Here is a 24,566-nt window from a genome sequence, read left to right as displayed (position 1 = left end):
GCTATTTTTGATGCATGATTGTGTCTTTTATGGTTGCGAGTGCTCCCAAATAAAGATTTATTATTAATGAACATTCTACAGTGCAGCAAATTTGAACATGTGTGTCTCCTTATTCCCATCTGTTAGATAAAGAGCTATGATATTCAAGCTAGTAAATAAATCGGAAAGCAAGGAACATATGTACTGAAATGACTGAGTCATGAATTTTTCTGAATGTTCCTTTTCCTTCATCGCCATCATTGTGGACACCAGTCATTACAAATATGTTGACTTTATGAGGGAAGCGATAACAAAAAAGTAAAAAATGGAAACTGTTAACTGAATTCACTATTTTGTTGAAATCATGAGGAGGCTTAATGTCATTTATTTGTTTTTTGCACTCAATAGAGTGTCTGTAATAGGGCATCCCAGTTACAAATGCTACACTAGGATTAAAAATTTATTTATCAGGACATGGAACTGCTGTGCTTGAAAGAAGCATAAGAAACCAAAAAGCAAAACATTAAATTAATTACACAAGCCCAAGAAAAATGTCAGTGTGCTTGAAGCAACACGAATCTATAGCCGACTGAGGTCCAGCGGTCACATAGAACGTTAAATCTGCATACTTCCGGTTAGGTGTCAACAGGAACCTCTTTGGAAGGTATAATATATCCATGCCCTAAATTTTAGGATGATCATAACAATCTGCTTTACAAGACAATAAATCAAGCTACATCGTCAAAGTAAACTGTTACAGGTGCGCGTAAGAAGCATCTACATTAAAGCTTCTAAAACTGTGAGAAATGGCACAATGAAGAGAAGGGCTGCAGGAGGATGGACTAGAAATTTACAGGATAGTAAAAGAGAACAGACACCCCATATATACAAGTGAACGGCTTGGACTGAAAAAAGGAATAGCCATAGTATAATCAAAATGAGTTAATCATGAAAGGAGAAAGCTTAGTAGATCAGAGCAGAAAAAAGACATACTTTTTATCAGCTCATGATTACAACCCCCTTCCACCTACAAAGGTGACAACTGCCCCGTGCTACAGTATTTCTGATGCTTCTACAATCTCTAGTGGTCTATAGTTTTGCGCTCCCCAAACTAAGGCACAGTTATGTTGCAATGTGTTATTAGGTCAATATCTGCTGTGGTGAAAATACTTGCACTGTTACAACAATGGTTAACTACAATACTATAAGGGCTGAAACAAGAAACAATTATGCTTATTAAATCCACCAGATACACTCTTCTGAATTTTTGTATCCATCATGGAAAGAACATTTCCCAAATAGGTTAATCTATTTCTTTGCAAATAATTTGGCTACATAGCTGTTTTACGGCACTTACATACCTTTCCTAGGAACGCCATGGCGTGCGAATTTCCAGCATTAGCTGCTTGATTGAAGTACTCAAACGCTCTCTGCAAGAAATCAAATTGCAAAAGATTTTTTAACTCATCTACGTGAAAGATCATCTAATATGATTGCCAGACATGAGATAACATATTCAGGAACTGGTATTCATTTCACCAAAGGCATATAAATTGTGCTGGTTTGTGACAACTGCAGCTCAAATGTTTTATTCAAAAAGTTATCTTTGGATACAAGTCTAATTTTGCACAACAGACATTTTATTTTCTTTAAGAAGGACTAGTATTTCAACCCGTTGACAGCACTCAAAAATTGCAATGAACACATAAAATGGCTAACGTACTAAAACTGTAGCTTGTCACAGGCTAGTTAGTATCTCAATTTATTTTTCCTTTTCATCATCTTTTTACAGAACCTAACATTTTCCTGCCTCAGGCATTTATGAGAGGGACACAAAGTCTATTTTAGAAATTTTCCAATTCTGCCTGAACATACTGTGAAGAACATGAACACAGCAGATTGTAGCTACAGCACAGTGAACATGGTTGCTTACAAAACTGCGTAAGGTTCGCACACAAAGAAAAGTAGATACTCAACAGTGAGAACCTCATTTAGAGTGCCACAGGGCACACTGAGGCCACTTGGCCCATCCATGGTGTTTGAGGCCTTTTACTTCTCATGTCCTGGGGCTCGGAATACTATGGAATCCTGAGCAACTGGGCCAAGTACCCCTTCTGCACTTAACTCTCAGTGGTAGCTGTGGACTAGCTGTCAAAAGCTTCCTTGGGAGGGAAGGGTAAATACAGGGGAGTACAAATCATAACTCAAAGTGCAAACAGTTAAAACGCTAAATCAATGTCCATTCAAATACTTCCTATTATAAGAAAAATAAGTGTTTTATTTCTAACTCCACACACATGCAAAGGAATAACGATATGCACAAGCCAAAACACAGTTCTCTTGAGGGCGGAGCTCTAATAGTGGTCAGGCATATCCCTTCCTTGCAACATTCTCTGGGTTATTCCCCATTCACTGGTGGTCGCATCCAGGAAATTCTCACTAATAGGCCGTACACCAGAGTTACCTTTTGTCTCTTCAGGAAGTGTCTCTGTGTGAACAGCATGCCACACCCCCCCGCCCAACAAGCCCAGCTCAGATCTTAACCACTCCTGCAACACGAGAATGTTCAGAATTGCAGCCGGTGTCCTCAGTGTGGCACCCGCAAATTCTGATCCTGATCGGAAAGTCGGGCTGCTCACGACACAAGAGCGGTAGTCGGTGCCGCAGGCTCTCACTCTTGAATGGCGACGTCAACACCTCCAGTTATCGGACCAGCTCCAAGTTCGCGAAGACGGGGTAGGCCAGCATTCCCCAGTAAGGGAGGGAGTGGGTGGGGAGGATCATTTCTTCAGCTCCTGACTGGAGTGCAGTGAGTATGCAGCAGCATCCGTCGAGTCCTCAGTGATTTGTCAGGGGCAGTTCTCTCGCTGTGCGGGCTCGACCCACCAAATGCAGCCTCAGTCTTTTTCTCAAGTGATGGACTAAACTTCGCAAAGTAGATACGGGCAGCCTCTCCTGGCACATGTTTTTTTTTAGGTGCATTATAAATCGGAAGCAGACTCCTCCGGTGTGTGTAAATGCCTCCACCATGGCGGTTACGAATCTCAGCGCTCCTTCAGCAGCAACTTTACGGGGGCCACTTCTGGCATATGGGCTTACCAAGACCCACACAGCACTCAACACTTTGGTCAGTCCATGGCATACTTCTCCTACATACGGGATGAGGGTTGCAGAACTGACACTCTTTCACACAGACTATGACCCGATTAGTGCACCGCTGAATCCTCACACCTCACACTGGGAGTCCTCATGGTAGGGCTCCCCACTGGATCTCACACTCTTCAACGGTCTCCTCTTCCTCGCAGGGTACACTGGTCTTGGCAAGAAGGCAAGCACTAGTGCTCCAGGGCAGGTGGTTTTGGTTTTTATGGGTATTGTCCCCTCACCCAGCAGAGAGACCAGCAGGACTTTGCCCCCAGACCTGGTCACATGCAGAAGTCTTGCAGAGCTTCATCTTCTCTCATAGCACGTTTGGCTGCTTGGTAGATGACCAATTTTGGGGTCTCTTCCCCCCCTTCTTTTAATCTTTTTCCAGACACCAAATGTAAATTAGGGTCCGAGTCTTTTAAGTTTTATATTGGGGTTCTGCTTTTTCTGAATTGTACATTTCTCCTTTTCATCTTTTCTCCTGAAAGGAAGTCTGTCGTAGCAGGCAAGGCTCTGAAGTCGTCTGACGCACAACACAATTGATGGGAGTGAGCAGAGTTTACAGCTGGATGTCAGTAGCAGTGATTAAATGCATCAAAAGGTTAATCCCAGGGTCCGTGTCCTACTCTTTTTGATTTCCTTCTCAGCCCCATTTCCTTTCCCGAGATTTGTCCAGGACACTTACTTGTGATCTATCATTGAACCAAAGAGCAACCTTTTGAAGTGTCAAGTGAGAGTATCTTCATCCCTTCCTTCAGTGTGACCCACCCAGCTCACAGGAATGCAGCAATACACATCTGTTTGGGAGGGGAAATCCTCTCCTCCTCATGTCTTCAGCGGGCCGGCCTGGGCTTCCAAAACGGAACCCAGGGTCCTCCATATAATGTACCATTCCAGGTACACTTGCTCAGTTTGCAATCTCGGCACACTTGCTGTCCAGCACTGTTACCTCCATGCATTGTACCATTTCAAATACACATACATTCAGAACACACATTCAGTCTATGTGCACTGTTCAGCACTGAAGCTTTTCAACACTGTACCAAGATGTGATATTTGCCAACAAACACTGCTACCACACACACTCACTTAATGCATGCTACACAACAATTCACCCTTCATGTATTGTACTTCACGCAAGCACACATACACTGAGCACAAGCTTTCATTGTGCATGCGCTGCACAGCACTACATCCACCCACTACATACATAAACCACACATATATTGCACAGCACTGCTCCACACCTGTACTGTACCCTTCCAAGGCACACATACTTCAAGCGGAGTCCCTCCTCCTGCGCTCCGCAGCACTACACATTTATATAATGTAGGACAAGGATGAGATGAGGAAACAGCTGCTTAACTTTGAAACAGTTGTGTGAGCCTGTAGGTCTCACTCCAGTGACACAGGGAAAAAAGTCCTGTTCACTACTACTGATCACTATAAGGTACACTGTCACCACTGCGCTTCTGCTGCTTAACTCCTGATTAAATTCCCACTATGAAGGTAGCGCTTTAGGCGCCCTTGCGGTCCAACGAGACTGCAATCCGTGTGACAGGCCTATGTAATGTTGCACATGTATAGTCCGTGTGCGCCTATGGCAAAAAGAAAATCAGCATTAAGGACTAGACAACAGTGCAGTTGAGCACATAGAGAAGGGGTCCACGACTTTAACTGTGCTGAGGTCTTTTCCGTCCAAACAAGAACTGTTCTTTTTCAGGTTGAAGTGTAGAACCCTACCTTGTTGCTGCTGTAGAAGATCCTCCAGAGGGGGCAGCCTCACCAGAAAACAATTGCTCATACTCACAAGTTTGAGATACCATACTCTCCGTGCCCAATCCGGAGCGACAAGATGACTTGCCCCGGTCCATATGATTATCTTCAGAACTCCAGGCAGGAATGGTATCGGCAGGAAGGCGTACAGCAGTCCTGAGCCCCACTCGAGACAAAATGAGTCTCCGAGAAAGAGTCACCTTGGAAACGCAAATGCACACAAGCACTGCCAGTGCGCGTTCTTGTTGGTGGAAAATAGATCCACCACGCTTCTCCCCAATCACGGGAGAGACATTGCACCAGCTCGGGAAGGAGACAACATTCATGATCAGCTAGACATCTATGACTGAGTTTGTTTGCCCAGGTGTTGAGAGAGCCCGCCAGCTGGTGACAAACCCAAAGGGGAACACAGCAGCTGCTCTTGAGCCACAATGAACCGCAAGTAACGCCTTTGTGCAGTCAGGACGAGTATATGTAAATATACATCCAGCGCTACCATTAAAGTCTCCAGGGTAGACAGGACTTAAAATAACGTGAGCATTTTGAATTTCTCCTTTTCAGAAAGTAGTTGAGAGGACATAGATCTAGTAGGGTGGAAGCTTCCATCCTTTTTCGTGACCAGAAAGTAGCAGGAATAGCAACCATAACCTACTTCTGCTGTAGATGGAAGGGTGCAACCCCAGTGAAAGAATTGGATCACCCCTTTGTCCGAGGGGCATCGGCACAGGTGGTGTAGTACTCTGCTGTTTAGTGGTTGCCCATGATTATGAGAGGGAATATTAAAATGGTTTGGAGGCTGCTGAGGGGGTTGCAGAGGGGGGCTGACAGTGTAGATCACTGGGCTTGTGTCCCAAAGGGCTTGTGAGAACCATGTCCGTGGCCACGGTATGACTGGAGAGTCTGCTGGCTGGGGTGGCAAGGAGGAAATGCATGTGGCTGGTAGCCCCTACCATAGCCATGGAAGGGACAAAAGGCAGAATTGGGTTGGCATGGGGCCATGGCGAGTCCCAGCGACCGAGCAGTGGCCCGGCTGACCTTAAAACTCGAGTGGCAAACATACCTCATCACCAAACATGCAAAAGCCATTGAGGTCATATCCATAAGGAATGCCTAGACATCCCCCGAAAAGTCAGTTGACCTCAACCAAGCGGAATAACAAAGTGCCACAGATGAAGCAATTGTTCTCCCTAGAAAATCTTGTGTCCAATTCACAGCGTACTGTGAACTGTGCTGCGTCCCTGCCATCAGAAATAGTGTGGGACAGGGTGTGCCTGGCCTCTTACAAGACCATGGGCAACACTTGCACAACAGTGACCCAAACTGTGCAGTAATCCCGTCCCAAGTGGCATGCTGTGTTCAGCCTCTTGGATTCCAAATCTGGTGGTGTGGTAGTGAAGGTGCCAGGCCTGGATGACCAGGTTCTCCAGGGTGGAGTAAGGGTGGGGAAAGCTAAGTTCCCAGGAGCGGACTGGGAAATGGTCCTGTGCAGGGCTTCACCCAAACCCTGAGCAGCACACATCAGCGAGAGCTGCATTAAATGATGGTGGGAAAACGTTTTCTGGGGTCTCTCAGGTTGAAGAACATCTATCAAGACGTTCGTCTTGACTGCCAACGAGGGCAGTCTAAGGTCCAGGACGTCAGCCGTCCTCCTCACTACCATGGCAAAGGAAACCCCTTCCTCCATAGCCACACTAGGTCAGACTAGGACAGTGTCAGGAGAAGCATCCAGATCACTGGCATCTGCCAGTTCCACCATGCCAGTTATCCTCAGCCATGGGAGAAGGGTTGGGAGGCGAATTGGGAAACTGCTAACCATAGGGATACTCAGATCTGCGCCAATTGTATTCCCCACAGAGACTGTCAGAAAAAAAGGAGGCACGGTCTCTGACACAGATGTTCATGGCCTGCTCGACACACAAGTCGATATCAGACGATGCCAGTCCAGCTACGAATTGGAGTCTGGGATGACAATGGGATTGCCGTCACTGACTAGAACAGACTCAGGGGAAGGTCATGGGCGTGTTGCCTTACCTCATGACTGGGAAAAACTTCTTCGGGAAAAACAACTTGCAAACATCCGGACCCAACACTAGATGGCAGGAGTATGCAAAGCATGTGTATCTACGGCACGCATGCCTCGAACATTACTTTTACAAATTATCGGCCTCCTTAGTTGGTGTAGCTATAATTTATCATAGTTTGATGTTTACAAGAATGGATAGAGTTTATATTGCACACATACTACCAAGCACTGAAAACAGCATTCCCCTTATTAAAACTTTCTTTAAACCATGTTTTAAACAGGTCAACAGGATTCGGTCTTTATTATTTCGCTTAATATCGGTCACAGTGTTCAGTTACATTTCAGAAGGGTTGAAATACGGCATGCCGGATGCAGAAAGGACCTTCTCAAATGTATTAGCTGAAATGTTTCAATAAACTACAAAAAACATGCTGGAATTTCAGACTTTCAATTCCAGTGCCCATTTGCCATTAAACTCAATTAGTCCCCACAGATGGTGCAAAGAAACACAAGGATGTCATACCTGGTGGTTTTGTTCAACACCTCGTCCGCCATGAAGATGCAGCTGCCCAAGGCCAACCTGAACAAGGAAAAAAAAACAATGCGCTATTTCCACAATAGAAAAAGCTGACAAAATCAGCGATGAATACATAAGAGGACGCACAGCAGCACAAACCTGTCAGGCAAGATGTTGTACAACAAGTCTTTAGAGGGCTGCCAACAGATGGTTCTGATAAGAATTGTACTTTTGCAACTACACAAAAAGTGTGCAGATATTTTCATTTTAGGACTAGCCCAGTAATATATTGTTTCAGACTTTATTTCTGATAGTGTGGTTAACGGGGAAGTCCTGGCTGTAGAAGCGATACATGTTAACTGGTGTAGCAGAGGAAGTGCTGGTTTTATATATATTTTAGTTTGAGATAGAGGGAAGACTACTTGAATGTTCGCATACTCATCAGAAACCTTCAAAAACATGTAACAAATGAAAAACAACTTTCTCTTTACCAAGCAAGCAATGATGGATGCGGTTATTTTCATGAAATGAAATGGGTGCCTTCTGCAGATGTTTGGCACAATGTATAGAAGAAACACTCAATCTGGCATACCTCTTGAAACAAAATGCAAATTGTACCACCAAGTTCCATCAAACATTATTTGTCAAGGAGTACAAACTTTAGCCAATAAGTTTCTATAGGGAAGCAGTAAAGAACCTCATTACTTCTGCTTTTGTAAGGAACCTCTGCTACTGAAATAGTAGTTATAAAGCCTCAATAAGCAGTTGTTGCCAAATAAAAAAAATATATATATTCCTTACATGATAGATGTATCCATCAAAAATGCTTATTTTACTGTTTGGATAGATTACACAAGATTGCTTAACTGATTGACAAAGCAATGCGTTTTTGGAGCCTCTAGCAGACGTTTGCTAAATATCCCATAAGCCCAACTTTTTTTCAAGTAGTGTTTGGGAGTGGAGGAAGAGAACAGTTTCCACTTAGCTGCTCAATCTATTTTAGTATTAGGAGAGCCTGCATAAACAATATTTGTCAAATTATGTAAACGGGAGCAAAGATTATTATTTTCACGCCAATTAGATGTGTCAGTCAAGTTTCATACAATACCTGTGCTTGTACATCTCCTTTTTCGGCTAGAAACTGGTAATACTGGATCAAGTCTTCCTCTAGCATCCCACTGGCTACACCAGGATTTTCAACCTCATCAGCTAGCCGAATTCGTTGCACCACCGTTCCTCCTGTCAGAGAGATGTCACTGGCCACTAACACAAGGAAAATAAAAAGTTTGGGTCAGCTCTAAAATGCATGTTCATCTAAACTGTTAGTTGAACAGAGATTTCAGTCATACAATTTACCACCCTTTAGCCCTATTACGCAATGCTCTCCAGAGAATATTCCATCAACCCTACAGTACTCCCAGAATGTTCCTTTTTTGGACCTCCACATTTTCGCCTCTGGACAGGTCAAAAGGCTGTACACCAAAGCTTAACCCCAATTCTGCTTTTATAACATTACATTTTACTTTTCTTTCAGATGCCCTCAGAGCAGCAGACTGACATGGAGAGACGCACAAAACATGAAGAATGTCTCCAATATAAGAAAACAGTAGGAGTACAGATTTCAAGGATAAGTTGCTTTTAGCCCATGGGAGATATATGCATATAATAACCAGCCTGAAACCATGTGCCATGATGGATTCCATGCATAGCAAGAAACTTGGTGCTATGGAAAGATACAAAAGACAAACAGCAGCAGACCAAGGTCAAGCACATTAAATTCCACCAGTTTCAAATATTTTATATGAGTGCAACTACTCCCGACATCCGCTGCTGGGGGATGTCAATTAAAGAAAATGTCCACAAAAAAAGGAAGGTGCACTCTAATAGGAGTCAATCAGAAGGCAAATATGTTATTCAAAAGTTCTTCACTTTATTAGCGTAGTTTTTTTCCCAATAAAACCGGCACAGCCAACGCGTTTCGTTCCCCTAGTGCCACGGGAACTTCGTCAGGGCTTACGCAGAGTTTAACAGGACACATACGACCTTTTTCGTATAATTTGATGTTTTCCAATGCTAATTTCATGGATGTCAATGAGTATAAAGTGAAAGTTTTGTACACCACCAATGAGGATATGAGACAAGCGAAGATAAAAAGACACCGTCAATGAGTCCTCCCGTGAAGAGTCCTCCTTTTATCTGACACAGAATCAAAGTCAGAAGATACATGATTTAAAGAGAGGGAACCCAAATTGTGTAATGATTCTCAAATTTCAAAATCAAGCTCCTTATAGCATAGGAGTCCTAGACGGCATGCTAACCGGTAGGCCCCTGGGCACAAAATATTCGTAAGTATTCAAATTGTTATTATGAATAGGCGTCGTCCCTTTTCCTCTTCAGAATCAATGGCTCCCAGGCGGCATATTAACCGAAAAACCCCATCGCGTCCTATGATATGGCGCAACACTCACGTACGGCCTGGTCATTGATTCTGAAGATAGTGTATCAAGCGTCTGGGCCTTCAAATTTTTATATAGCGTACTGAGGGCTCTAATTAAGGGACTGCTCTTATTTGCGATTGCTCCCACCTGTTAAAAGTTCTCTTGTTGTCCAGCAGGACATTTAGATATTGATTTTCTTTAATATGTCCAGGGTGTGCGTGCAAAAGTACCAGAATATGTTCTTCTGAATCCCTTCTGTGCCTTAGACATAAAGGTAACATGCTTGGTCATGGCGCTCCTGTGCAGAGGACGTAACCGTCACGTTCAAAGGCACACCAGCAGGAAATTCCTCTGCTGTAAACAGCAGAGGGATTTCGCTTTCACCACCCTAGGCAATTTTTATATTTTTAGTGTAATGACTATCACGCGCATGGGGCGCTGACATCATTACATTGAAACTGAAATGAGTCTATCGGCTCATTTCTGTTTCACTGCTTCAGTGCTCGTGGGGCTGTAAAAGCCCCCAAGCGCCAAAACACAAGGGAGAGGAATATTTGGAAAGGGGATCTCCCCTTTCCAATGGTACTCGTCTCTATTGGATCCCTACTTGGGGATTGCCGCAGGAGGGAGATCCACCAAACAGGAACCACCACTAGACAGGGGGAGGAGTGGCCTCTTGGCAATTATCCCTGATCTACACCCCTCAGGAACCAGGGATTACCTTTTTATGTATATTTAGGGGCAGGGGTGTCTAGAATTGCCATGTCAATGCCCCACCCCTAAAAAAAAACAATTCACTCTGCTGCCCCTCCCCGCCCTCTGCAATCCCGGGGGCAGAAGGGGGCAATATCCTGAGATTCGTCAATTAGGGGTGGTAGACTGAGGGGGAACGTTGTGTGGTGGAAAATTTGTGCTGACGCAGTGATCTCACAACCTTATCACACAGAAATGTGAGGAAAATTTGACTTTTTAGCTAAATTTGAGGTTTGCAGGGGATTCTGGGTAAAAAAAACATTGGGGGATACACGCAAGCCACACATCCCTGGACTCCCTGGGTGCCTAGTTTTCAGAGATGTCTGGGTTTGGTAGGTTTCCCTAGATGGCCACCGAGCCCTGGACCAAAAACATAGGTGCCATCTATCTATCAAAAAACAACCTTTTTTTCCAAGGGGGCATCTGCGTGGCTGTTAGTTGCATCAAAGGCTGGACAGAGGTCAGCCAGAAAAAGATTGAAGAGATATGGTGCCAACACACACCCCTGCTTTAGACCCTAGTGAGTGTATATCCTTTATGACAGAAGGGCACCATTTCCGACTTAGAGTCATAGAGTTACTCCATACGGGTACTTCTGTGGGGATCAAAGCAGACAAGACTGAATGTTTCAAGACATGCGCATCCTCCAAAGATTTGTGCAGTTTACACAGTCAAAGGCCGACTTAAGGTTGACAAAGCAGAGACGTGTCATACGATCCTGCTTTTTTTAATTTGTTCAAATAAGACAGACAAGGCCAAAATACCTGAGATTTTCCCAGAGCCACTTCTAAGTCTGTTTGAGTTTTTGGAATTGTCCTCTTAGATTCTGCCCAGGCAGTTAATTTCTCTAATACAAGGGTCACAAATTATTTTGCTTCATTGTCTATTAGGGTAATAAGGCGGTAGTTCTCTGGTACGATCTTGTCCCCCTCTTAGTAAATTGGGAAAATGACCGAGCCCGCCACGAGTGGAGTATGCTTACGGTGGAAACTGCATTGGGATAAAGAGGTGCCAGCTTTCCAGCCCAGTACTGCAGGTCAGTTTAATAAATGGCCTGTGTAAGTAGGTGAGCCAAAGAGAACCATTTCTCCTTCCTGTTTTGATTACCCTTACGATTGCTTGTTCAAGAGGACAGTCTTCAACTAAGTTGAAGGCAATGTAAGAGGCTGTACCGGAGGTACATTTACCTTTGGGTATTGGTTCTCTGTATAGAAGCAGGAGGGACTTCAAGTCCATAGTGGAAGAGCAGTCTTCAGATGATGTTGCAGGTTTGTGAGGTGCCATGTCTGGGGTAGATGAGCCCTTCGATGCTGGCAGTCTAAGAAGTAGGGGCTAAGCTCGCCGACTGCTGCAGCATGGGCAGTGGCTCTCAGAGCACGACTGTGGTTTGGTCTTTTGAGGCCGAGAAGTGGTTCTGGAGGAAGGCCGCCCAGCTCTCTTCTTTAATGGGGATATTACCGAGGTCCTGCCATTGTCAGTTTAAATTGCTCACAGTTGTCCAGATGTTTCTAGAGCTGGGTTACTTGCTATTGCGGTATAACTTCGCCCAGAAGGTGTCTATTTCTTTTTTATTGTTGGCCCAGATAGTCCTCCTATATTCTTTTTTTGCAGATCTTAAGAGTTCTAGGCTATTTCCAGTTTTAATTGCTTCCCCTCCAAGCAACCCTCAATGCTTTAACTTCTTCATGGCCAAGCAGCAGGCTTGTAGTCTTGTTTTTGATAGTTTCCTAAAGCGAGACCCATTTTTTGTTGTAGGGAGACCCCTATGTGCCACTATTGATACTTGTGAATAGACCAGTTGTAAATGTGTGTCATGTTGGTATCTGGTCTAAGCTTAACCCTTTGCACGCTTCTATTATAGCCTTGGCAGAATCAGCGATCTTCATTATAAGCGTTTCCAAGCATCTCAATTTCTTATAGTTTATTGTATATTGTGTGCCAAGCATGGCAGGTTCATTTTCGGTGACCTCTCTTCCCAAATCTAAGATCAATCTTTGTGAAAGATGGTCGCTTTCTGAGCGTTCCACAATTTGGAAAGAGTGGAAAGAGAGTAAGGGATACAAATGTATAATCAATAATTGACTCAGTGGGCAAAAGTATGTGGAGTTTGATGGACAGTCATCAGGTAGTCTGTCATTAAGCACCTTATCCTGAGGTGTTCACCGTAAATTAGACGCTAGAGGCTGTATGTTCCAGTGGAAGATCATTATTGTCTACCATATCTATAAGGTTTCTGATTTCAAGTCACCGGTGATGATCAATTTGGGCTCTGGTGATCGATTCATAAGGTTTAGAATAATTGATCAGATTACCTTGGGGACTTTGTTTTTTGAACGAGGCGCTGGTTGGACGTAGACCTTAATTATGATTAGGGTCCACTTGTATGTTGAGCTAGTTATGGAGGTAATCAGAATGCCAGGATCCTGTTCTGGTAGCATCTCGATCTGTCCTGATAAGGGGAGTGCAATGTAAGTAGCCACTTCCCGGAAGGGCTGCAGAATATTTTTGTTTTTTTCTGCTTGCTGAAGACGGTACGCATAGCCTGTGATGGAGGCCGGGGTGTCTGCCCTTGTCTCCTGAAAGGTGACTATGTCAAATTACTTCCAAAAGGGTAGAATTGTGTAGCTCTCTATTTTACTTTACAGGCAGGCAATTTCCAAAGAGCGGAGTTTCAGGCCTGTGTCGCATGTCCCCTTCTTGGGCTTCCAAGTTGATTGTCTACTCCCTGCATTTAGGTTTCCAGAGAGCCATTTCCAGTCTGGAGCCACGTTAGGACTTGTTTTTGTTTTAGCATTAGTTGGTTTACTGGGGCATAGTCGCGAGCTGGCGATTTACCACCTGCACCCCTTAGTACTGAAAAAGTTGATGGTCTGTCAATAATTGAACTAAAGGCAGTGACGAACAAGTTACTTACCTTAAGTAACGATGTATCTGTAAGAGACATTAGTAGTTTTAGAATCCTTACCTCCGAATTAACCCCAGGCGTCGATCGACAGACTGAGTAGCTCGGGATACCAGTACCTTCGTGCCCAATCCGGAGCCACCAAGATGACTTGGGCCTGGTCGCGCCTGATCTTCTTCAGCACTCTGGGCAGAAGTGGTATAGGCGGCAAGGTGTACAACAGACGCAACTCCACTCGCGATGAAAGGCGTCCCCGAGCGAGTGCCGCCTTGGAAACTTCAACGCGCAGAACTGCTGACATTGCGCGTTCTCTTCGGTGGCGAATAGGTCTAACCAAGGCTCTCCCCACTGCCGAAAGAGGCCTTGCGCCACGTCCGAGTTGAGACGCCACTCGTGATCCATCATGCACCGGCGGCTGAGTTCGTCTGCTCTGGCGTTCAGAGAGCCCGCCAGATGTTGAACCATCAGGGTGATGCCCTGATGTTCCAGCCATGTCCAGAGGCGCAGAGCCTCCTGACAAAGGGTCCACGACTCCACCCCGCCCTGTTTGTTGCAATACCACATGGCGGGTGGTGTTGTCCATGAACACCTGCACTACACTTCCCTGGATAACGGGAAGGAATGCCTTCAGTGCAAGTCGGATCGCCCTCAGCTCCAGAAGGTTGATATGGAGCGGGAACTCCGCTGGAGAACAGAGGCCTCTGATCTCCGCCTCCCCCATGTGGCCCCCCCATCCCAGGAGGGACGCATACGTCACTACTACGTGCTCCGGGAGGGGTAGGGAGAGGGATCTGCCACTGATCCAATCGTGGTCCGTGAGCCACCACTGCAACTGTCTTGCAGTGCCTCCGAGATCAAGAAATGGTCGGACAGGTTGCCCCGATGCTGGGCCCACTGAAACTTCAGGTCCCGCTACAGAGCCCGCATTCGCCACCTGGCGTGAAGCACTAGCAGGATGCACGAGGCCATCAGACCCAGAAGCCGCAGCACCAACCTGACCGAAACCCGGGATAGAGGCTGAAAGATGGGAATCAGACCCTGAATATCCTGGACCCGCTGTTCCGGAGGATAAGCCCGGAACTGCGCCGAGTCCAGAACCGCTCCGATTAAGAGGAGCTTCTGGGAGGGTCTCAGATGTGACTTCGGCACGTTGATGGAAAACCCCAGCAAATGCAGGAGGTCGGCCGTAGTCTGGAGGTGGGAGACGACTTGCTGGGGCGAGCCCGCCTTCAACAGACAGTCGTCGAGATAGGGGAAGACTGGAACCCCCGATCTGCGCAGATAAGCTGCGACCACCGCCATCACTTTTGTGAACACCCGAGGGGCACTGGTGAGGCTGAAGGGGAGCACGGTGAACTGAAAGTGCTCCTGATCCACCGTGAACCGCAGGTAACACCGGTGGGCCGGCAGGACGGGGATGTGAAAATAGGCGTCTTGCAAGTCCAACGCTACCATCCAGTCTCCAGGGTCGAGGGCAGCCAGAACCTGAGCTAAAGTTAGCATCTTGAACCGCTCCTTCCGGAGGAAGGCGTGGGCGCTCCTGAGGTCCAAGATAGGGCGTAGGCCCCCTTTGCCCTTCTTGGGAACCAGAAAGTAGTGGGAATAGCAACCACGGCCTACTTCTGGACCAGGAACGCGCTCGACGGCCTCTTTGGCCAATAGGGCCGTAACTTCTTCCCGCAGAAGATTCAAGTGATCCTCCGATATACGGTGGCACTGCAGTGGCATGGCTGGAGGGGTCGTCTCGAAGGGGAGGTAGTAGCCCCTTCGGACGATTTGCAGCACCCACCTGTCCGAAGTGATGGATCGCCAGTGGAGCAGGTGATGGCGAACTCTGCCGCCCACTGGCGTAGAATGGGCCTGAAAGCTCGGACTAGGAGGGCTTTGAGGCGGATGCTGGCGGGGTGGATGTGGACTGACCGGCACGTTGTCCTCCAGTACCGCCACGGCGGAATCCACGTCCGCGTGCAGGTTGGGTCTGCGGCCGGTGGCTAGGCGGACGTGAGGAGGCGCCCCTTCCTTGGCGGCGAAAGGCGGAAGTTTGCGGCCGTGGGGCCGAGAGACCCAAGGACCTGGCCGTAGCCCGGGAGTCCTTAAAACGAGCCAGCGCACTATCCGCCTTCTCACCAAAAAGGCGAGTGCCATCAAAGGGCATATCCATGAGGGAACTCTGGACATCCCCCGAAAAAGACGTGGACCGCAGCCAGGCGTGGCGCCGGAGTGCCACCGTGGTGGAAATCGCCCTACCCAGCGAGTCCGTGGTGTCTAGTCCACACCGTATGGCATGTCGTGCTTCATCTCTCCCGTCAGCAAGTGCCTGGGAGAGACGTGTCCGGGCCTCCTCCGGACACAGGGGCAGCACGTCCTCCACCGTATCCCACAGAGAGTGGGAGAAACGGTCCAAGAGGCAAGCGGTGTTCAAAGACCGCAGGCCCAAACTCAGGGAAGAGAACAGCTTCTTTCCGAACTGTTCTAGCCTCTTGGATTCCCGATCCGGAGGAGCGGACGGGAAGGAGGATTAGGAAGTGGCGGCCTGGATAACCAGACTCTCGGGGTGAGGTGTTGGAACAGGAAACTGGGGTCGCCCGGAGCAGGGCGGTGGCGTCGGGCCACATTCCGATCCACAGGAGGAACTGCGGAGGGCTTGGACCAAGTGCCCTGCAGAACGTCTATGAGGGCCTCAATGAACTGCAGCAGAGACTCAGTGGAGCTTGCTGACGGTTGAAGCACCTCTGTGAGGACGTTAGTCCTCACAGCCACAGCAGGCAGCTCAAGCCCCAGGGCTGCGGCCGCCTTGCGCAGCACCACTGAAAAAGCTGCACCTTCCTCCAAGGCCACGGTCAGAGGAGAGATGAAACCAGCGTCCGGGGAAGTGTCCAGACCACTGGCATCCCCCAGTTCGTCTGCCCAGTCCTGTGAAAGTTGGCCCTGCAGGGCCATAGGGTCCTCAGACCCCTCCCAGTCGCCCCTGTCATCCGATTCCTGATAAACAGGAGGAATGATCGAAGCCAAGCGGTAGATGAAACGCTCATCCATCGGCTTCAAGTGGCACCGCACCGGCGCCGGTCCCGGACAGGGGCTAAACCGGGGGACGGCGTCGTCCGGAGACGGCGCCGGGGACGGAACCGGTGTCGGCGGAGGAGGCGTCGTGAGGTCGACCGCGCCGGCAGAGATCCAGGCCTGGATCCCTCGGGGACCTGCGGCGCCGGGACCGAAGACGTCGCCGGGGCCGGAGCCGCCGGCACGCGAGGTCGCCCGGTCGAGCCCGCAAGGCCCGAAGGCGCGCCGGCGCAAGGCCCCTCATGGCTGAGAGGAAGGCACTGACCTCCCGCCGGAGTCGCGTCAGTCCCAGGGACCAGCGGGTATGGGGACGGACGCGGCTCCAAAGGAGCCGCGGGGGTCTCACCCTCGGCCGAGTCGCGCAACCGGCGAGGGGAGTCCGAAGAGCGGTGTCGCCTCTTGGACTTCTTAGATCGCTTCGACTTACCCGAAGACTTCGAGCCTGACGAGCGATGATGGTGACTGCGGCTCCACGACCGGTCCTTGGGCCTCCTCCTGGACCGGGACCATGAGCGGCGCGGAGCCGAGTGCCGAAGCTCGAGAAGCTTACGGGACGGCTCCCGTCTAGCCTTTGAGGTCAAGGCCTGACAATCGGGGCACGACTCCGCGTCGTGGTCGGCCCCCAGGCAGGAAAGGCACCAGCGATGGTGGTCCGTCACCGACATCAGTCGATGACAGGAGTCACAGACTTTAAACCCGGGCATCCTACCGGCACCAGAGTAGAGTCGACAGAAGACCAAAAAGAGTCAAAAAAGTTTAGTCAAAAATTGACTAAGGGGTAAGCTCTTCCCGGATCAGCGCTGTCTGGCGCGGAAAAAAGAAGAACTAACGTCAGCGCGCGAGGGCAGCGTCTAAGTACTCCGACGACGTCATTCCGGCGCACGACGCCAACGACGGACGCGGAGCCGCAGACGACGCCTAGCGATGCGCAAGGTGTATTGCTACAAAAATCTTTCCGGATCCAGCTTGACGCCTGGGGATATTCTATTCTAAGGTGAGGAATCTAACTAACGTGTTTCTTTCAGATATGAGGAACTACAACTATGTCAAAACAGGAATGTGCCTTGTTATCGCCTACGGATATCAGAATAGTGACTCAGATTCACAGCACTGGTATACTTGACAGCACGGCTACAATACTGTCAGGAGACTAGAAATGTGGAGGTGGGCAAAAGTCAATAATCAACTACTAGACTATGCTCCAATGCTTCTTGTGTGAAGGTGGAAATTAAGACAATCTTGTCTTTTTTTTTTTTTTTAAAGGCTTTGTAACAGACTGCTCCGTGATTGAAGCTAAAGAATGTATAACTGAACGCAGCAGGCTTTGATAGCCAGTGAGTTTGCAACATAGTTTTGGCTATGTTAATGTGCTCATTAACTCAACCAATTCCATCTTTTTTTAGGTCTCACTACAGACAGCTTTAGCAGTCTAGCAATATCCATCAAGGGCTGGGGGTGATTAGCTGAAGTGGCATTCTAGATACGAGGGTCCGGACTGTGAGATTCTTTGCAGTATTACTTGGATAACTGATGGCACGACCAAAATATGTGTGTCCTCATGTAACGTAACTGGTGCTATGTAAAGCGCTCTGATACCGGATTGGATTTGGGTCAAGTTCGCGCTATATAAAACTCTGCAAAAAAAAAAAATCACTTTCACTTTGTAATAGCAGCATTCTGATATGTGTCAGTCTCGCACTGCAAGAAACTTGAACGTAGATTGCGACAAAAATATAAACAGACGGAACAAACCGAGTTCAAGGCCGCTCTTAAAAACTACCATCAACATATCAAAGCTGCCAAGAAATCCCATTTCACCGAAGTGCTTAAACTGGCTAACTAACCAAAAAAGCATTTGCAATGCAATACTTCTCGCATTATTAAAGTTTGAGCTATTGGTGTTGCATTTTTTAGCAATGCCAATAGCTCAAACTTTAATAATGCGAGACCTATTGCATTGCAAATGCTAGTTTCTGTTGGTGTTGTAGGCCGACTTGGCAGTCCAATGCAGTGCTGTGGTTGCCCAACTTTTAGATGTGGTTGGCTCTATTGTTTGCCTGTAGATGGGTATGGAGGTGTGTGCTTGACAAACGTTTCCTATTCTCACGGACTTCTCCTTCAGTGTAAGATTTTTTTAACAAGTCTTTAGAAGTACCGCTCTCACTCAAGGACACCAATGGCCTACAGTACAAATCTACCCTGCAGCCAACACCGCTCAATACAACCCATATACACCCAGAGTCCCAAACGTGACTCATTTGCATATAAATTGAAACACAGCCAAACCAGGATTTCTACTGCAATGAAGATGCTGGTGTGCGTTGCAATTGGGGAGCCCTTTCAGAGTTTCTAGGTACTACTACTACTGGACAATAAATTGAAGGGTGCATGTTAAGACAATACCAGCTAAAAGATTTTTCATTAAAAAAAAAAAACGGCTTAACACAAACCTTTTCAGTGGAGTTGTTGTGTCTCGGTCCTGTCTAAGATGTGAGGTACAGTCTGATTCACAAAGATTTTCTGAGTAGTTGCATCTTACTCCATACCCAGGTCTGACTAACTCGTTAATTTACAAGGGTAAGGCGTAGTTATTCACAGAAAAAGTTTTGTGAATCACAGTTTTTATCTGCGATTCAGCATGTCCTACCCCTAGAAAATCATAAATAAACCACACCCAAGCCCGGAGTAAGGCACAACTACTCACAGAGTACGTTTCCTAAAATAGGTGCAAACATTCAGAAGTAATTTACACTGAAGAACAGGTTTAAGACAAAACTACCCACAGGAAAATATTTGTCGATTCCATCCACGCCATGTACAATGTCAACAATGTATGACGTGAATTAAAGCACTAATAGTGCTATTTCACTAACTGAAATAATAAAGCAGTCGTATTGTCTTCTGACACGCGCCCCAAGTCATCAAGCAGATCTTAATCTAGAGACGTACCACACTTCTAACTGCCCCTCCCCCCCCTACCCCCCCAAAGCACTGCTGACCAAATTTGGATAACACTAATTCATGTCTCTGGGTGTCGTGCAATCCTGCAAAGTACAATGAAGGCGTTTTAATGCTCGAGCCTGGCAAAGCGATTGACGGCTGCAGAGGGCTCCAGGCCACAGGCATTGGAAAAGTCCCTGGCAGCGTGCTCCCTTCCCCCTTCTGAGGAGAGCGCTCCAGACACGCTCTTCCGGAGAGTGGCGTACTTTTGACACCCTCTCTTCACTGTTGACTAAATAAACGAGACATCGGGTATCAGATCGCTTTACATGAGCACCAATAAGCATTCAAAACATTAACTCACGTTTGTGAATAAATACGGTGTGGGAGATTATTGTCCTTTAAAGATTAAATGAGGTATGTCATCGAAGTTCTTGGTCGCAGAGCGTATTACAACATATTAGTCAGCTGTGCAGCACTATTCACATTTTTAAAGGTGTTCTCTCCGATTTATAGGCTCACCACAGCAGAGACGTGCTTATAGTAAGGGAGATAGTATTTACCGACCAGTGTAGCCGGAGCCAGAAGCCTATCAAGCTATTAGAATATCTCAACCAGAAAGGGTGTGAAACACAAGGCACTGGACTGAGAGCACAACGGAACCAGGATGGCTCGTAAGAGATGGCAGGGTTTCGGGTCACCAATTACATTTCGCGATCGCCATTGTAAAAAAAAAACCAAAAAAAAGAAGCCCGCGAGTGATGCACGCGCGCACGCCACAGCGAACATGTGGTTTCAATTATCGCGTGTGCGATTCCAGGCTCCATTTCAACCCCCAGACAAAAGGGCTCTCGCCTGCGCGAGCAGTGCTGCGCACTGCAACGCTAGGGTGCGAGCCCTAAAAACTATCTTTCATATAGTCAACTCTTTTATAAATCCCACGTCACTTAAACAAGAGATTCCTCCATCAAAGTCTCTCTGTGAACGCATAGCTGAAGTTTTTTTTAACAGAAGGTCCAGTCATGACAAAAAGATTTCTTTGTACCCTATGTCCCACCCACAAATACCAAGGTAGTTTCTGAAAAAAACAATCCTTTCCTTCGAGCTTTTCAAAATATTAGCCCAAACCAAACCAGTCAGGCTGCAATGGCTGTTAAATCGGGTTCGCCTTTTGAATCCTGCCCCCCCCTTAATCCTACATGCTCTGATAGATACAGTTAATCCAGTCATCAACAGTATAATAAATGCATCCCTGTCACTAGCTGAAGTTCCCAATGAGTGGAAACTTGCGTCAGTCAAACCCCTCCAAAAGAAACAGCTCGCCGACCCCTCCACCCTTCGTCCCATCTCTTTACTTCCCTGTCTAAGTAAGATGAAAAAAAAATGAGTTAACTCCCAACTTATGACCTGAAGGAGCAAACATCCTACACCAAAACCAATCTGGTTTTAGGCCACAGCACTCCACGGAATCAGCCCTCCTGTACACGGCTAAATCCCTTAAAGGTGCCCTTGATCAGGGAAGGAATGCTATGTAGGTCCAGCTGCTTTCAACATGGTCTCGCATGTCATTCTCGTGGACCGCCTCGAATCCCACTGCATTTCTCACCTTGCCCTGGCTAAAATCGTTCCTTTAAAACCGGAGGCAAGTCATTACCCTTGGACAATACCTGTCAGCAGAAAACCCTCTGCTCTCCGGGATCCCGCAAGGGTCCATCCTCAGCCCAGTGCTTTTCAATGTCTATATGGCCCCAGTGATTAGCTTGATATCGTCCTTTAACACCGAGACCACCTCATATGTGGACGACACTTAGCTAATCCTGGTCCTAGATAAAAATACTACACTAGGAAAATCTCTGTCAATGTCACGCAGCGGTTTTTCATTTGATGAAAGCTAATCACTTGAGGTGCAATTCAGAAAAAAGTAAAATCATGCCATTGGGGAAAGGGAATATTTTTCCCCCAGTCTATGGTGGCCGGCTGACATCCCACTCCCCCAAACACAGTAACAGCAGCCAGAAATTTGGGGGTCAAATTTGACTCAGCTTTGTCCTTCCACCAGCAATCCCTTGCAGTGGCTGGCATCTGCTTCCACTTGATACAATCATTAAAAAAAAGTTCTTTGACTTTCTCCCCAGCATGGTGAGACAGACAGTTGGAGTGGCCCTAATTACCTGTAGACTCGACTACTGCAACAGCCTCGATGCAGGAGCTAACAAGTCAGTCCTACACAAACTACAGATGGTACAACTCGCTGCAGCCCGACTAATACTAAAATGGCCTAGGATGTGATCAGCATCTGCTGCTTTGGAAGCACTCCATTGGCTACAGATTCACAAAGAATCCTGTTAAAAATCCATACAATTACCTTCAGAATCTTTCACTCCTCAGGCCCCCAGTAACAGGATGCATGCTATATACCATGCCGTACCCTCAGATCATCTAATGCAAATCTATTAAAACCCCCAGCCTTCAGATGTGTCTCAAAGGGGGGGAAATCAATGAAGGGTCCATAGTCTGGATCCAACTCCCCAATACCCTTCGTTTCATCCAATCAGAAACTCCTTTCAGAAAAGCCCTGAAAACTTGGATTTTCACGGCCCTGATGCACTATGTAGAGCACTCATCTAATCCTTCCTTCCAACCTCAATCACCCTATAAATATAAATATCAAGGTACTTATAGAGCGCACTGTCACCAGACGGCCACCTTGCAGTGTCGCCTTTGCGGTTTCCTGGCGCTGATACTCATACCGCTGTGGAACCCCTCCTGGCTTTCCCTGTGAAGTGTCCACTCCTGGGCACCCCCATGGTGAAGCCAGGCATCCTTAGCGCTGTTGGGGCCGGTGTGGAGGCTAAGCAAGCTATTGCCCAGAGTTGCAGCGTGGGGCCCATGATTAGAATAGGCACCGAGGCGAGAATAGACAGGTCTGAGGAAATTGAGCCCGAGCCCCGCCGAGGCGGGAATCGAACCCTGGTCCCTGGCCAGAACTCTGCTTCAGGGTCTGCCGCTCTAACCATTGAGCCACACTCCTCCCTGTCTGCCAAACGATCCGCTCAGCGCCATGATGCTCCCTGGAGTGACAGTTGCGCTTTACAAATACTTGTTAACATAACATAGCACTGCTGGAGCACTTGTTAGCGAGTGGTTTTGCACAGAGAACAGCATTAATCACTCCATAAAAGACAAGCAGTTACACACTACCAGAGGCACCCTCACACCCCAATTAATACTAGAACAGCAGCACATTACAAATTCATATTAGGAAAACAAAAGTGTGCAATAAAGCACTCGAGCATTCAAGTGTTCACACGAACACAACTGAAATCCACCAGTGGTGTGATACTTGCACTGGCACAGTGATGGTAACTATATATCTTGTGGGCTTTCATAAAGTACCAAGACATATAGTCCCCCTAAGGGGAGCAAATATCAAGCAGGATAGCAGCTGTCGCAACCTTTCAAATCAACTTTAGAAATCTTGTTAGCATATTGTTGAGTGTGGCAGATCTGTATTACTAAACAAAAACCTAATGGCGAAACTTAGATGTCTCCTTGTTACAAGTAGCAACTCGGCTAGAAACCATAAGAATCTAGTTACAAGAGTCTGCCTTGTCAATTGATACTACACCACAGAGGGAACTCCAAACAAATAAAAACATTAATGTAAATATCACATAAAGGCTGGAACCTCAATGCTCAGTAAAGTAGGTCTTGACAACAGTAAACTATTATGTTTGATAGGACAAGTTAATTACCTTTGGTAACGCTCTTTCTGTTCGATAAAATATCCAACTGCAGATAACTCACCTTCAGAGTATTCTCAAGGCACCTGATCATAGCAGTGCTCCCATGAGCCACTAAGTGGTGCCATGCAGCTGACAGTTCACATTTCAGCACCATCCTTGCATGCCGACGTCAGTTTGTTGCTTGACTCTCTCTGTGCCCTCGAGCGCAAAGCACAAAACAATTGGCAGTAACAATGTTCAGATCACTATGTTCGGATCTTTTCAGATGGTAAAATGAGACCACTCCACAAAACGGAGAGGTAGGAGTGCAGTGAGAAATCTGGCATCAGAAACAATATCCAACAGAAACAGTGTTACTTGTTCTTCTAATGGATACTTCTAAAAGCAGACTGCTCACCTCTAAAATGGATACTAAACAATATCCTACCCCTTCCATGTGAAGGGCTTGTGGAGTTGGCTCAGGTCAAAAAATACAGCAGGACCAAACAGGTGAAATGCCCTTCCCATCTAACCTGGCTGTCAAGGCAGCAGTGCTCCAAGTGCCAGTGCAGTGGTAGCAACCTTGGCAGTAGTGAAATGAGCACTCAGTCCTTCCAGAGGCTGCATCTTGGCTAATGTGTACAAGATCTTAATGCAGAGGTCTAGCCACTTTGATAAAGTCTGGTTCTGCACCGCCTTGCACTTCTTTGCCTGAGGGAACCCCACAAAAAGCTAATAGCCTGGCCAATGGTCTTTGGTATGAGTGATGTAATAGCTGAAGGCTTTTTTGGGGTCCAATCGTAGAAGTTTCTCCTATTCCAAGGGGAGAGGCGAGGAAAAAATGTTAGGAGGGTGATGGATTGCCCAATGTGAAAAAGGAGTCATGACTGCTGGCAAAAAAGGTCATCCATGTCCTCAACACTAGTTTGTCAGGAAAAAAAGTTGGTGTATGGCAGTTGCATCAAGAGAGACTGGAGCTCTTTCACACGGTGAGCAAAAGTTATTGTAGTAAGGATGAGAGTTTAGAAAGTCATAAGACACAGTGACCAGCTATGCACTGGCTCAAAGAAGATGCACAAGAGAAATGTCAGAGATCCTACTGTGGCATCACAGACAGTTTGGGAGGGACCATGGGTGTCAAACCCTTAATAAACTGCATCACAACAAGCGACTTAAATAAAGAAGGTTGTACTGGTAAACACAAAAGGCTGAAAGATAAGACAAATCTTTAATAGCGGCCTCTGCAAGATTTTACTTGGCCAAAGACAAAACAAACAACAAAACATTCCACAATTTGGTTTGCAAC

General features: G+C 46.9%; 1 protein-coding gene across 8 annotated transcripts in view; it reads right to left on the bottom strand.

Annotated features, from left to right (window-relative positions):
- SEL1L (SEL1L adaptor subunit of SYVN1 ubiquitin ligase) overlaps window positions 1-24,566 on the bottom strand; it is a 379,824-nt gene that overhangs the window by 257,579 nt on the left and 97,679 nt on the right. For all 8 annotated transcript variants that reach the window (XM_085626599.1, XM_085626598.1, XM_085626600.1 and 5 more), the window contains exons 10-12: window positions 8,551-8,705; window positions 7,449-7,505; window positions 1,341-1,409 (exon numbers count right to left, since the gene is read on the bottom strand). In XM_085626599.1, the coding sequence (XP_085482725.1) occupies window positions 1,341-1,409; window positions 7,449-7,505; window positions 8,551-8,705 (281 nt within the window). The remainder of the gene's footprint in view (window positions 1-1,340; window positions 1,410-7,448; window positions 7,506-8,550; window positions 8,706-24,566) is intronic.

This window comes from Triturus cristatus, chromosome 9 (assembly GCF_964204655.1).
Source record: "Triturus cristatus chromosome 9, aTriCri1.1, whole genome shotgun sequence".
Taxonomy (NCBI): domain Eukaryota; kingdom Metazoa; phylum Chordata; class Amphibia; order Caudata; family Salamandridae; genus Triturus; species Triturus cristatus.
This window is presented reverse-complemented; position numbering and strand designations above follow the sequence as displayed.